A 13,037-nucleotide genomic window follows, 5' to 3' on the forward strand; every position below is an offset into this window, starting at 1 on the left:
TTCTTGAGGACAAGCAACATTTTGTTGGGGGAGACTGTAATATTCCTAATTAGCCATGGCTAATTAGAATATTCAATTTTGCTCAATTTTTCCTTCTATAGTTATTTGTAAATAAAAAGGTGAGGAAAAGGGGACATAACTCACTTTTAGAATAAAAAATCACTTCCTAGTAGCACAAAGTTGTGACTTAAAGGGGAGCCAAGGCAGCCAAGGGACCACGCAGAGATGGGGCCCACGCAGACACTTGGAGGGACTGCACAGATTGAAAGGGAACACGTGGCAAGAGGGGATTACGTTGGAGGAGGTGAGCCTTGGGATTGGGATAGGCCAATGCTATAAAGGAGAGAGGAGCCCCTCATTTTGTCATTCGATTATAAGCATTTGAGCTAGTCACTTCGACTTGGAGCACGTTGGCTTTTTAGCTTGTTTGCAGCACTGTTTATTGCACTAAGTGTCTCCGTTTGAAGATCTCACCCTTAGCCCCCCGGGACTTCGAGTGCCTACTCGAGCAAGGTATTTTCAGCAGTATTTTTGCAGTAGGTTTGATCTTTGGCATTGAGGTGGAGCTGAGCATTGGAAGACTGCGCAGTCTTGAGAGAGAGGGACACAGTTCTTCTGGGAGCAGTTGCGAGTTGAGGATTTGTGGAGGAGTTGAGTTGGGATATTGAGCAAGGGTTCAACCCTTGCATATTGGAGGGGTTTGGCAAAGTTTCAGGTAGTATTTTGGAGGATTCTACTCAGTGGCAGCACAGGGCCTTGAGGGATTGCGTGATTCCTCAAGGAGGTGATTTTCGGAGGTCGGCCATTTCAGAAAAGCTTTCTGGGTTTTTCTGGGTTTTCTAAGTAGGGGCGGATTCCAGAGTTTTGACATCTTTTGAGGAGGGGAACAGCCCCAAATCCTCATTTGATTTCCAGTAGTAGCAGTAGCACAACAGTTTTCCAGCAGCATCCATGCAGAGGCCATTCCTTTGTTATTCTGAGTGTATTTCTTCACTTGCTTGGTGCAAGTCGAGGTGCCATCCTTCTAATCACCTCCTGTACTCATTCCATTACTCAGTATAATAAAATGGCTTAGCATTTCTCTCTGCATTTCTCGAGTATCTGCTTATATTTCATGCTTATATTATTATATGTTACACCACTGTTATTTTTATCATTTTGAGTTTCCTAGTTATTATATTATTTGTGCGTATTTGGTTGGAGTTTACTGGGGTTTGGGGGAAAATCTTTGAAATGGGATATTACACCTTGGAGAATCAGTTGAAGCAAAATGTCTTCAACTGATCTCATGTATCATCGTTATAGGAGATGATCCATGCTCAGATCTAGATAAGTCAAAGTGTTGACTTTTGTTGTAAATGTACTATGTCTCTCACTTTCTCTGCTAAACTTTGAACAACATAAAAGAAGAATTGATCAAGGGTTTCCCCACATTGTGGGGTTTGTCCCTGGCTAGAGCCACATCTTGTGTCCTCTTGTATTGGCTTGTCTTCTGCGATTTATATTTATGTTCTATTTGCAGTTTACTTTAATGATGATGTGATTGCTAACTATGAAAATCTAAATAAATTGCTCTCGCATAGAACATACCTAAAATTTAACACCCTTGCTATCCAATCCCTGACTTCCAAGGTGAGCTCTTGGCCTAAGACACCTTTTCTTAAGCTCCACGAAAATCTATTGAGTGGCCTCTGCACTGTCCCCTAGCCCAGCGGTTCGAACTGCTGAAATGTTGGCTATAAAACTCAACAAGAATGTTGGTCTATCGCTGATATCTCATCTCTCTAACTCTCCAGCAAACAATCTGATCTTTGTTGGCCTCTATCTCCCTCTACATATCCTCTGGCTCCAAGAAATATGCACTCCCTACTCTGCACTGGTTGGTGGTGCTACGTCACTGCCCCGAAACTCCTCCTTGTAAAATTGCCTCTCTAGGGTGGGCACGGATGGTCCGCCGAAGTAGAGGTTGAATCTCCCGCTTGAGAGATTCATGGCTAAACAATTAGTTGACTCAGCTAAACAACAAAGTGAACATTCAAGTGATTTTGTTTGCAATATGTATGAATGAATTCCAAAATGAGAGCTGCTCCCTCCTTATAACTCCTTAGGCCTCCCTTGCCTCATGTGGGCCCCTCCATCCACCTATTCGACTTTCCCTCCAAGCTATTCAAATGGGCCAATTCAAATTCCCATGTGGGCGGCCCCCACATTCCACTAGCAACCAAATTAAGTCGAATTTGCCTCCTAATTCCCTAAGTCGAAAGTGATGGGTTATCTTCCTTAGCCAAAATTGTGCAAAATTGTGTAGCAGCACCCTGTTACAAATGTGTTTGAGAAGGGACGTGATAGATTATGTGCTTACTGTTTTATGGGTTTTTTATGTCTATGCATGCTTTGTTATTTACTGTAAAAATTCCCTAGGAATACTACACTATTTGTCTTTAAAGATGACCTGTACTTTTGTGCACATGTGGGTTTTCACGTTAAAAATATATTTTTCCTTTACTAGATTCAATTCTTCCAAGGGCAAAGAGGGTCTTCTTTGGATGAGGAAGGTTGTCCAACGGAGGGAATTTGTCCCCGAGCTGCCAAATTAACACTGAACACAACAATTTGGCCTCCTTGAGAAATAGCAATTTGGACCTTTGAATATATCGATTCATCTTCCTCTAGAAATAGTAACTCAGCTTCATCTGAAATAACAACTTGGCCTCCTTCGGAAATGTAGCAAATTTGACCCTCTGGAATTGATAATTCGACTACACTTGAAGATATCTATTTGGCCTCCTCTCATGGGTGAAATTTGGCCTCCCTACTTTAACAATTTGGCCTCCTTCTGAAGATGATAATTTGGCCTCCGTAAATAAGCAATCAGGGCTTCTTCTAAAGATGAGAATTTCCTAGGCTAGCTAGGGTGGATATCCCACCACTGAAGCAAATCACCACCAGCTAGAATGTATAGTTTCAACACTGAAGTTGGGCGCTACACAAGGGTTTCCCCTTGCTTAAAAAGTTGCTTGAGCTCCAAGTAAATGCACAAATCAAATCTCACACCCTTTTCCTCAAGTGTCCTCTTTCTTTTATAACTTTTTTCCTCCTCCAAATACCATCGGTGTCTATCAATATCATGGCTCACTCTATTTTTTAAAGTCACTGACCACATTTTATTTTATTATTAAATTAATATATAATAATTACCTAGCTAACCCACTTTTTATTCACTATAACCTATGGATATCATGGTAGGTTATGAAGTCGGACTCCCCGTTGCTATGGATTGGAAAAGGGCATCACAGCTTCCGCTATAGCTGCAGATACCCTTATTCAACTACCCCCTGTCATAGAATGATGTTGCCATATACTCACAAAATCCTCAGTAAATCAACTAAATGAAATTCACCAATTCAGTTCAAGGGAGAAACCTGGACGGCTCCTAATCCACAATTGTTGCTAATTAAGCGCCAATGAGAAGTCTGATTGATCCCTCCAAATAACTAGCTAAGGTGTATCTTGCAACACCGAAACTAGTTTTGATCCCTAGGGAGGATAGTTTTACCCCCAAAGAAGATCTACACTTAGGGTTACAAACCCTCATGTAAAACTCCAAGAGCCCAAGAAAAACAATTCATCAAATATCCAATCATACCTATGAATGAGCTCCTCCATTTCTTTTATTGAGGTGACCATCAGAGTACCATGGATCAATACTGTGAGTCATTAGAATTCCATGGGTCACCTTTTCTCCATTTACTAAAGTGACTTTTATGAAATTCTATTTCTATGGTCACTTAATTAATTATTCCCTAGTATTTCTCCATTAAATCTAATTTGTAGCCCATGGGAATTGACTAGGCTGTGTTCATCATTCCCCACTTGCGGAAAAAGGGACATTACATAAAGTGACTTTATAAGGTTTATTTCTTAATTAATCAAATAGTCACTTAATTATTTCCTTCTCAGAAAGGAACATTACATATACTTAGAATTTAGTCTAGGGAATCCTTCCTTGGGTAGGAAACCATCTTCTGAGACCTAGAAGTAAGGTGCAAGGCTGTTGAGGTGATAGTGGGTAGTTGTCCTGATAATATCTTCAGGTTTTGCCTTTGGTGAGCTTAGGACTTTTCCTCTAGGGAGAATCCATGAGAACAGTCTCCATAAAAGCAGCCAGCAAAAAGAGAGAGTTGATGTGATATACAACATTATTGCAGCTTGAAAAGTGGAATATTCAAAATCAGTTGAAGAGGAAACAACAGCAGTCACATCAGATGAACACTGGGAGGAGGAACTACAGCATTTGTTCTAACATTACTAGTGGTAAAATAGCAAGAATCTGTGGAAAAAACTCAGGAAATTTTCTCTTCATGCAGTCATATTTCCCTTAAAATACAATAAGATTAAAATCAAGCTAATAGTGACCGTTTTTGGTAGTTTTTTCCTTGGGATTTAGCCTTCATGCAAAGCCTTCGGGATTTTATGAGCTTTTTTCCTTTTTCTCTCAGCTGTAATGGTAACTTGGTTAGAGGAGATGATAGTTCTTTCTATACAAAGTGGAAAGACAATTTGGGGATCAGACAGTATTCTTTCAGAGTAGATTGCAACAGCAGATGACTTGTTCCTCTTTCCCCTGGATCTTAGATCACTACCTCCACTGCAATCAAGGAGATTGATGGAAGCCTATCACCCATAATTCACTATCATGCAATCAGTCTCTTGTGTAACATGTGATTTGGTCGAATTATGCTTTGTTCTAGCTCCTTGAATCTATTGGTTGTCATTAGATAAATTGTTTTTTAGTGTTATGGTAGCTTATAGTTCACTTATTTTGAATTTTCTGCACCTAAGGTGCACATTCACTTTACTCCTTTTTTTTAATTTGTTGTTACAACTATCTTTGGGATATGATCTCAACCACTCTTATTTTTTTCCTAAGTTCTCATTTTCATTTGCATTTGCATATTGGCAACTCAAGCATAAGTTTTGTTATGTGATAATAAATTGGAAATTTACATAGAAATCTTATTTTGATAACAGCATACAAACCCTATGGACACCCCTTAAGATTGGAAAGCACCAATCTGGATGGAGAGGCTTCCAACAGTGAGAGACTTGATTGTCTATAATTATTAGACAGGTCTGCCAGTGTAGATTTGCATGATAACGGACCTATGACCTTCCTGTTGGCCATATGTCTACTGATTGAAATAATCCTTAGGTCTACGACTATATACATATATACATACACAAATACCAAAAGTTGTGGAGAGTGATCATTTTTTACCAAGGCTCCACTGAGATGCACAAGCACAAAACATAAATTTTAGCGAGTAATCATCTTCAGCTGTCACCTATAGAACATTCTAAAATGAGGTAGGTGAGATATAAGATACAAATATAATGCAAATTTGGAATAAGTCCAATAGGAACTAGAATCACACCTCGTTAGTTCTTTAGTTTCTTATAGGATTCCTGCCTAAATAAACAGAACTAAAAAAGAGGGAAAATATTTAAAAACTTGTTGTAGTTCATATATTGCAAACTTACCAAAGGAATAAGAAACAAATTCTCCTTTGGCCGTTGCATAAGTGAAATAACTTGATTTCCATTGGGAACAATTACTTTGGAAGTAAGGTTCTTCAAAATTTCCCTCATAGGTGCACCTAAAACAACTGCTCGCAAAGATGCTATCTTTCTGATCAATTGTATTTGAGTCTCTGTGTAAACACGAGAAAATATGTCAAGGAAAACTACCATATATAGATATACAGTTTCTAGTCATTGAATATACAAGACAAAAGACATGCTTTCCACTTTTTGCTTGCATATAGAATGGTTTCCCCACTATAGGTATATCACACTGAGTTTATTCGTATCACATTTACATATATTACTTTATTTTAGATTGGATTATGCATATAATAACATTATATTAATTATGAAAATAACATTCTCAAGAAACAACCATTACGCATTGACAAAATTCCCATTAGTCAAGTTCTACACTAGAATATTCACATTTGATTTCGAAGTTCGATTAGGAAGTCAAGAATTTGACATATTAATAAAAACACTTCTGTATAATCTCAATTTATCAGATCCAAGACATACTATCCAAAGAGATAAAAGTAATCATAAGGAATATGTAATATTCCCTCTAATTAAATTCTGCTAAGTGAGTTCCAAATTTTTGCAATTTTGGGGGTGGACCATTTTTGGCAATAAAACTTATGAAAAGTGCATGAAAGACATCAAATTAAATGTTGTGAGAAGGGAAACTACAAAACATTAGAAAGAAGGAGAAATTATTTGGATGGTGGAACGTGGGGGCCACCTCAAAGGAGAAATTCAAACTCCCTTGAGGAAAAGTCGATGTGGAGGGAAGAGAGAAGAGAGGGAGGTTGAATGGGAAGGCACACATGGAGAGAGAAGGGCAGCAAGGGTAAATAGAAGAGGGGAGCTTCATTTTGGGGTCTTTTGCCAATTTGAAAACTTAACCTTTGTTTGCTTGAGCTGCTAAGCCAAGTCAATGAGTGTTGTTTAGCACAAGGGAATTTCCAGGCGGGAATTTCCAACTCTTCATCGGTGAACCTTGAGTGTCACCCTAGGAGAAATCTTGCTACAACTTGGAGTTGCTTTGGAGCTGATTTCAGGGGCATTTAACCTGTCTGCATGTTGAGTGGGCACAGTTGAGGGAGGACGAATTAATTGGAGCAGCTACAGTGCTTGTTGGTTTCCGAAGATTTAGAGGGGCTTTGTTCAGGGATTTTGCCGGAGACTTGAGAAGATTTGCAGGGCTAATTTTGAGGTTAATTATGAGGAGGAATTTTCCTTCTTCAGGGATTGCGCAGAGGGTGACTGGCTGGACCTGCGCAGGCATTTGGAGAGTTGAGCTGTTGTGTTGTGGCAGGGAAATTGGTGTTGGGTTTGGTGGAATTCCGGAGGAGAATTTTGGGAGTTGGGAGCTCATTTCGCAGTGATATCTCCAGTTGGTGTGAATTTCTGGTTGAAGGAGAAACTCACACTTTTTGAGGGGTCCTAGGGTTGGTAGGAAGGAGCCCAAACGCTTTCTAGGTTTCATTGGCTTTGTTGAGAAAGTGCATCAACTAAAGTTTCAGAAATTTCTGAGCATATTTGAGGGCAGATTTCCCACTACCTATCTAGCAGCAGCAACATAAAATCATTGGGTTAGCGCAGAATTTGGAGAGGGGTTTTTCCAACACTTGGGCATCATTATTATCACCTGTGTTTTGCCATGCTTGCTATAGCAAGCCCAGGTTCCTCTATTCCTATCTATTTGTACTCCTTTCTGCTCAGATTAATAAAATGGCTCAATATTTTGGTGCAATTTCTGGTGTAATATGATATTTTGCATGTGTATTGAAATTTTTGGTTGCATGTCCATATTTTGCTTCTGTTAACACTTAATGTTTCCACTAGGAATATTATAGAATCAAAGAAGGAAAATGCATTGATGTGCATATGAGAAAATCCTGTTAATGAGACATGTAAGTATATTGATATTGAGAATGATGTGAATGAACATATGAAGCATCTCCAGCCTAATTCTCACATTACTATGTCAGAATGAACTAGAATAAGTGTTGTCTTGCAAAAACCTACATCTACAAATGAAACAAAACACATATTTTATGATAGCGTAAACTAGAAATAAAATGTGATATTTATTAATGTCTAATTATGTCTGTTACTGCTCAAACTAGGAGGGGACCTAACGGGGCAAACACTAGACTAAGGGCAACAAATGGAGACTTAGCCCACTGTCACCTCAGCTAAGGCTCCCTAATAGTTACGGACTTTCACCAATGGGAGGAGACCTGGTATATATGGAGTCGCAAATGAAGGATAAATCAACAAATGATGGGGGTGACCCTAATAATCCCTTTCCTAGAAGAGTTAGAAAGATAAGGCTTGCTTCTTTCTAAGCAAGGTACAATGTTTTCTAGGGAAAGGAAGGAAGGATTTAAGGGTTAGGTTTATGAGATATGACTTATGAAAGAACTTCCCAAATCCCTAAAATCCTTATTGTAATTGGTATCTTGGATGGTTCCTGAAGAATTGTCTTTTCAAAGGAATGGGACCACACGGGACCAAGTGGACCTAGTCTAGGATAGGAGGGATGAGTATGGCAACCAATGATGTTCTTACCCTATACTAGCTTAGATCCATCTAACACTAGATCTATCATGCGCCGAGAGGGATCAAATTCCTCGATGTGCAAACTTGCTTTTTAGAGTGTAGAACTTGAGGAAAGGTTTGCACCTTGAGGGATTTGATTCCTCTCGGCGCATGATAGCTCCATTGTTATATGGATCTAAGCTGGTTCCAGTTGAGGGCAACAATGTCACATGTTTAGATTATCATTATTATATATGTGTTTGAGATTAACTTCAAAATTCACATTATGTTTTCTTTGCTTGGCATGACCATATCATTCTCTTCTCTAATTTAGTTTGTGTTGCCTGCCTTGAACGGTTTGTACATTTGTGTTTGGATGCTTTGAGTGGTTTTGTGTTTACCTGTTTGGATTTGGATGCCAGTGTTTGTGAATATAACAATTGTTGTGTTATATTTTTATATGTGTATGTAATTGTCTATTAATAATTAGTTAGTGATGAAGAAGAGAGACAATCTTTTCAATATTTTGCAAGAGGATTGATACTACACATCTATTTCATTTAATTTTAGGTATCACAACTTCTGACAACTAATTAATTCTTAATAGTGTCCCTCTAGGTATTACTAAATATATCTTGATGAGTAGTTTTAATAATTTACTGCATCAAGATTACTCTTGAAATAATTTGGTTCTTTGCCAATGTTGAAATAATTTATTTCCTTCAAGAATATTTTGATGATTTTTTTTTGTAATTTATTTTACAGAGTCAAGAAATAATATACTTTTTATTTTTTTAATGAGTGGCCAGATTAATAAAATATTTACATCCAAACAATTATCACATCTCTCTCAAGCATATTTTGATTTTTTTTGAATGTTTATAAATATATCTTTTCCTCCTATAAATATTTTGAATACATTGTTGTATGTAGGAATTTTCAGGGTAAGTTCCTGAGACAGAACACCAAAGGACACCGCTCACAAACAGATCACAGATCAATACACCAGTATTCTTGACGTGGTTAAAACCCTCAATGTAACAACCCATCTCAAAACCCGAACAACATAGCAATATTAGCATGCATGTGAGGCATGCATGTGATAGCTACATATGCATGCATCATATACAATGCACTAGTATAAGTATATATATATATATATATATATATATATATATATATATACATCGACTATATATCGACTATTCATGGAGAATGTCTATAAGATAACTGAATTAATTATCAAAGGTGTACTAATAAAACTCAACCCATAAAACCTTATGATTTAACTGGATATTTTATAAGACATAAAATAATATGTAATATTTAAAACATCATGGTTTTATACTATTTAAATTAAAGTACCATCTGTCATAAATTAAAGTGACACCATCCGATGTTGTGAAAATTTGATTCTATTAAAGGCAAATATCAAATCTGATTCTATTAAAGGCAAATATCAAATCTGATTCTATTAAAGGCAAATATCTTGACAAAGCGGTGACCGCTTACAAAATCTTATCCTTTCATAAAAGCGGTGGACTGATGCATAGAGAGGGAGGAACCTCTGCTATAAAAGGGGGGTGTTCTATGTCTCAGGGGGGAGACCTGTGGATGGGGAAAGTGGTAATTAGGTGTGAGTGGGAAAACTGAACAGGGTGCTGTTGAAGGAAGAAGGAGAGGAATTTATCCATACTGCTTGTAATTCAGAACTATTGAGCCTTACTTGTTTTGAAGTCTCTGGGCACGGGGGAACGGTATGCTTCGGTTGAGAGGCATACTGGATTGAGTATCCAGGTATACTCGGTTCGGCTGGGTGGTTTGTTCATTCGGTAACGAGAGAAGTTCTGCAGCAGATCAGTGCAACCGCCGTAGCAGATCAGGTAAGTACTCCATCAAATAGATTAATACATTAATACAGTTTCACAGCTTCATTAATCTTCACAGTTTCGGTAAGAACTTCTTTAACTTAGGACAGTCATTACACTCAAAGAGGGAAACAGTCCACGGCCTGAGCCAACGCGGCCACTTCAGGCAATTTATTAATAAAAGAATGAAAACTTACATAAGGTTCTCTCATGAATGGTTACCCTACAAATGACCCTCCATGCTCTTTAAATAGAGATCATGGACCAATCGGGTGTTAAGCCACGGATCAAGTGTCGGTAATACCGAGGAGAGAATGAACCGTCGCATCACTTCATGTCTAGAACATATCGTGACCATCAGATTGTAAGTTACAAAAGTACATAGTAAAGAAACACACTTTACCTAACTCTACACTAGACCAAGTTATACTTAACTATTTCCTACGTGTCGGAATATCCTAACATCCCCACTTAAGAACAACTTGGGATAGGATTGAAGGATGTACAAATATGACACAACAGGAGAAAGAAGGAGGCATTAGAGCCTATCCCCCCTTAGTGACAACTTCCTGAACTCCAACCATAAATTGAAGTTTAGTAAACTTCGCCTTTCTGAGAGCCTTTGTAAAGATGTCTGCAACTTGATCATCTGTTGAACAATATTGCACTTCAAGAACATGGTCATGAATGAGATTTCTGATGAAGTGCATGTGCAGTTCAATGTGTTTGTTGCGCTAATGTTGGACTAGATCTTTGCATAGTTGAAGGCACTTTGATTATCACACCAAAGTGTAGTCGGATGCTGCTACTGAAAGCCAAACTCTGACAGAATCTGGCGAAGCCACAGGGCTTCCTTACTAGCTTCTACGGCACCATGATACTCTGCTTCTGCTGAAGAAAGAGAAATGGCACTTTGTTTCTTGCAAGCCCATGTAATAGGTCCTGAACCACGAGTGAACACATAACCTGCAATAGACTTTCGATCATCAAGGTCACCAACGCAATCGAAATCAGTGAAACCAACCAATAGAGGAGATGCTTCTGCACTGTAATGAATCCCAAAATGAATTGTACCTCGAACATAATGAAGTATTCTTTTAGCTTCTTTCCAATGACTTTCATGTGGGTTTTGCATAAATCGAGCAATAAGGCTAAGAGCAAAGGAGAGGTCAGGATGAGTATGGGTCAGATACAAAAGTTTTCCTACAAGTTGACGGTATAAGGTAGCATCAACTTCAGGGGAAGTACAAGTGACTGAAAGTTTGGCTCCAGACTTAAAGGGAGAAGGGGTTGGCTTATAGTCTTCCATGTGAAAATGGCGTAGAAGATCACAGGCCTACTTGGATTGGGAAAGGGAAATACCTTCCTTGGATTGCAAGACTTGAAGACCAAGAAAATAATGCAAGTGTCCTAAGTCTGTCATTTCAAACTTCTTTTTAAGGCTGGACTTCACATGGTTTATAAGGTTGGGATCACTACCAGTAAGGATAAGGTCATCAACATAAAGAACAAGAATGATAAGAGACTTGCCCACTTTCTTGGTGTAGACAGTATTGTCAGAATGACACCTAGAAAATCTAGTTTCTAAAAGAAAGTTATCCATTTTGGCATAGCATGCCCGAGGGGCTTGCTTGAGACCATAAAGGGATTTCTTAAGCCGACATACAAGGCTGGAGTCTGTTTGTATAAAGCCAGTAGGTTGTTCCATATAGATTTCTTCATGCAAGTCCCCATGCAAGAAGACAAATTTAACATCCATTTGATGGACTTCCCATTTGAAAGAGGCAGCAAGGGAAAGAACAAGGCAGATAGAGTTCATTTTCCAACAGGGGAGAAGGTTTCAGCATAGTCAATGCCTTCAACTTGTGAAAGACCCTTAGCAATTAGACGAGCTTTATGTTTATCAACTTTTCCATCTGGTCCATACTTGTTTTTGTAAACCCATTTGCATCTAACAAGTTTTCGTCCCTTTGGAAGAGGAACAAGATCCCATGTATCATTTGCCAATAATGAACGATATTCTTCATTCATAGTTGCGTCCCAATTTGGATGGCCTGAAGCTTCTGCAAAGGTGTCAAAATCATAATTCGCTGAAGCTTGAGCCAGTAAAGAAGAGGCTCTATCGAACTGAGAACATGTACGTCGCTGATCTGTAGGATCACCAGCAAGAGCACCTGTTGCATCCCGAGTAGCACAGACCCATTTTGGAAGTTGAGGAGCTAAAGGAGGATCCTGAGAAGGTAGGGGAGGATTGTCATCCTTGCTATCATCATCTGAAGAAGAAATATTTTCAGAAGTAGAAGGGATAGAGAGAGGTGGCACATCCGCTGAACTAGGCTCGTAGGCTGATATATTTTCAGCAAACTTTACATCTCTTCTAATGATAACATTTTTGGACTTAAGTGGAATAAGTCTATATCCTTTGACATCTTCAGAATATCCAACAAAAATACATTTTTCACACTTAGGTTCTAAAGCTTTATGTTTCTCATCTGGAATATGGGCCCATGCTTCACTTCCCAAGACACGAAAGTGGCTTACATCTGGTTTAATTGAGCTCCATGCCTCTTCTGGAGTGATATTCTTTAAAACCTTAATAGGAGTGTGATTTACTATGTAATTTGCACAGTTAATTGCTTTTGCCCAAAAATTAAGACTAAGTCCTTTAGATTGAAGCATACAATTAGCCATTTCCTTTAAGGTGTGATTCTTCCTTTCAGTTACACCATTTTGTTGTGGAGTATATGGAACAGTATGTTGCATTTGAATTCCATTCTCAGTGCAAAACTTAATGAATTTGTTGTTAACATATTCTCTGCCATTATCAGATCTTAGCTTAAGAATTTGATGTCCAGATTGTTTTTCAACAAAGGCCTTAAAGGCCAAGAACATGTTAAATACTTCACTCTTGAGTCTTAAGAAGTATAACCAAGTGCGTCTGGAGAAATCATCAATGAAAGTTAAGAAATACTTGTAGCCAGAGAATGAAACAACTGGAAGTGGACCACATAAATCACTATGCACAAGTTGTAAAGG

At 38.4% G+C, this 13,037-nt stretch overlaps 1 protein-coding gene across 5 annotated transcripts in view; it reads right to left on the reverse strand.

The window, feature by feature from the left end:
* The window catches only part of LOC149228496 (actin-related protein 2/3 complex subunit 2A-like), a 460,530-nt gene that overhangs the window by 262,578 nt on the left and 184,915 nt on the right, over positions 1-13,037 (reverse strand). For all 5 annotated transcript variants that reach the window (XM_089378238.1, XM_089378239.1, XM_089378237.1 and 2 more), the window contains exon 4: positions 5,542-5,711. In XM_089378238.1, coding sequence (XP_089234364.1) covers positions 5,542-5,711 — 170 coding nt within the window. The remainder of the gene's footprint in view (positions 1-5,541; positions 5,712-13,037) is intronic.

Source organism: Pinus tabuliformis, chromosome J (genome assembly GCF_031772625.1).
Source record: "Pinus tabuliformis cultivar Carrire ecotype Pingquan chromosome J, CPIR1, whole genome shotgun sequence".
Lineage (NCBI taxonomy): Eukaryota > Viridiplantae > Streptophyta > Pinopsida > Pinales > Pinaceae > Pinus > Pinus tabuliformis.